This window comes from Alligator sinensis, unplaced genomic scaffold (assembly GCF_000455745.1).
Source record: "Alligator sinensis unplaced genomic scaffold, ASM45574v1 scaffold358_1, whole genome shotgun sequence".
Lineage (NCBI taxonomy): Eukaryota > Metazoa > Chordata > Crocodylia > Alligatoridae > Alligator > Alligator sinensis.
In genome coordinates this window covers 1,448,813-1,451,433 of record NW_005842121.1, presented here as the reverse complement: position 1 = coordinate 1,451,433, position 2,621 = coordinate 1,448,813, and the positions used below count along the sequence as shown (strand labels likewise).

At 37.4% G+C, this 2,621-nt stretch overlaps 1 protein-coding gene across 2 annotated transcripts in view; it reads right to left on the bottom strand.

The window, feature by feature from the left end:
- Positions 1-223: 223 nt before the first annotated feature.
- The window catches only part of KLHL28 (kelch like family member 28), a 17,813-nt gene continuing 15,415 nt past the window's right edge, over positions 224-2,621 (bottom strand). For both annotated transcript variants that reach the window (XM_006024856.2, XM_025205622.1), the window contains exon 5: positions 224-2,389. In XM_006024856.2, coding sequence (XP_006024918.1) covers positions 2,226-2,389 — 164 coding nt within the window. In that variant the 3' untranslated portion in view covers positions 224-2,225. The remainder of the gene's footprint in view (positions 2,390-2,621) is intronic.

Genomic DNA, 2,621 nt, shown 5'->3' with positions numbered 1-2,621 from the left:
ACTTGGGTATTCACCTGAATAGGAATGAAAAGGCAATCTATTCAACAGACTAAAACATATTTCTGTTGTGGCCAATTCCTAAAAACTACTTTTCTCCACACAAACATGCAACATACAGCAATGCAGCTACTTGTGTCTAATAACAGATTCATAGAAATCAATGATGCTATTATTGCTATGCAACTAGAATAAATCAATGGGTCACTTAAATAAGCAGCGTAGAAAATTCTTAATTTGTCAATTTTATTTGCTTACAAGTCCTGATGAATTCTACCGAGTCTGAAGAATATTGGCAGGATTTCATAAATGTGTGCAAACATTTGTAAAGTAGGATTAATGTTCTTATGGTTAAAGACACAGTTCTCTTGTTATTTAAATCTGAATGTTAGTTTATGGAAGAACAAGGATAACTGCAGTTTGCCTGGCTGCAATTAGTTTTACAGGAACTCAGAATAAATTAAGTATGCCCAGAAACCTCACATTATGTATTTATAAATAAATGGCTTTTTTAAAAACAACTTTTCCAAGCATTATTGCACTTTCAAAAGTAATAGCCTATGGGTTTTCAGAGAGTGAGGGGAAAACAGACACTGGATTATTATGCTGAAATGGGTGAGTGATAATCCCAGGAGCAAAAAAACTTGCTAAGTACCAGAACTGGCAAATACAAGTGTCAACACTGGCATTTCGCAATAACATGATTCCTTGCTTAAATCAGAAAAACCTTTAGTAAAACATGCTATAACAACCTAAAATCAGATTTCTTCAGTCCCCTGTTTTAAACAGCACAAACCGTACTTGAACCATCAGCACAAAAATGTAACTAAATTTAGGGCTGTCACTGAAGCAGACCTCTTTAGTTCTGGTTCATCACAGGAACAGACCTTCTATACGTTACACAGGATACGTGCATAGTATTAAACACTATGCCCAGTGCTTTTCATTCAAACACCATTTATTTTAAAGGCAAGACGTGTGAGGCAGAAGTGCCCTCTTAATATTCAATCCATATTAAGAAATGTTATGAAAATAGGAACATTAAACTAGCTCTTCTGAAAAAAGTAGCAAATGTAGAGTACATTAAGAGAGTTATTGTTGACATTTCTCATAGGCACAAATGAATCAAGCAGATAAGAAACAAAAACATTGGGGCAATCAAAACGTAATCATGCTTTAGGCATACAGCACTAAATTGGTAACAGCCTTATTGTAAAATCCTATGTTAGCACCATTTTTATATCTGAACACTCTGAATAAGCAATCATATTCCTAAAAAAATAAAAGTGATAAGGAATATGGACATAAATATATCAGGACAAAGGACGGAATGGGTAAGTCTCTTAAATATTTACACCCATGCTGTGAACTCTGTTGTGCTATTCAAGAAAACCAAGAGACACTGTTAATGAATTAACTATTTAAAATTTTCTTTGCGTTACACAATTACAAAAAACACAGCAGACCAGGTGAGTAATTTAGCCTAGCATTCGTCTGTCCAGAGCAAAAAGATGGAGAAAGGGGGTTAAAAAGTTAGTTGGTTTCTTTTTGACAGATTCAAAAATATAATAAAAGGCATTAAATTTGCCTTGTAAATGTATTAAGTAGTCACCAATTACTATTCCCAGCCCCAAACCCATTAAGCAGGTAACAAAGGTGAGTGTACAGGCAACATTTTATGGCATTTATTATTTACAAACCTTGAGATACAGAAACAAGGCAGCCCTTTAGTTACTTTTCATAAAAAAATTGTGAAGCACTGGCATTTCTCAATATGAAGACACAGCCAGACAAGTATCAAATAGTCCAATCATACAACACACTCAAATTGCTCTCATTCCTAGCACAGTAAACTGCATGTTTCATAGTAGGACGGAGGAAGAGGTAAAAGCTCTAAGAACAGGGAAAGGATTAGATGCACAACAGATTCTCTAACCTAGCCTAGAGGCATGTACAGTCCTCCTTTTATCAAGACTAGCAATTTCAGGCCAGTCCGAGGATGCAGTCCATGCCCCAGTCAGCAGCAAGTCTTCCATCCATGTTGCTTCATGAAAATAACAACAACCAACGCCAACTTCTGGAAGAAAACACATCCAGCGCCATTCCAATCAAGTTTCACCCCGTCCCTCCGACTCCAGAAAATGCAGCTTATGGTCTCCCATTGATGGCCATCTTTTCAGGCAGGTTAAGTTCCATCTTCACATTAGGTCTGCAAGAGCATTAAGTTTTCAAAGTGCAGTCAAACCAAAATTGCATCGACAATACATCATACCAGCAGAGTCCAGCCACGAATCTGAGATAGGGTCATATTTCTGTACGGTGTTCAGATAGGATGACCCTGAGTGACCTCCGACTACATACAGGTAGTTATCAATGACAGCTGCACCAACTCCTATTAAAGAGGGGGAAAAATGCAAAATTGTTAAGTACCAAACCAAATGATGTTTTTGTTACTAATCAATGTGAAATGAGGTTAAAAGGACTGGACATGAATGAAAATCTGTGGGTTGTGGCTCCTATGCTCCTTTCTTGAGTCATTCTCCCATGCAGCAAAACATGAGCCGTCTTTCCCAGCTCACCCTGTCAGGCAGGCAGGCGAACCATCTACACTAGTGCAAGCAATG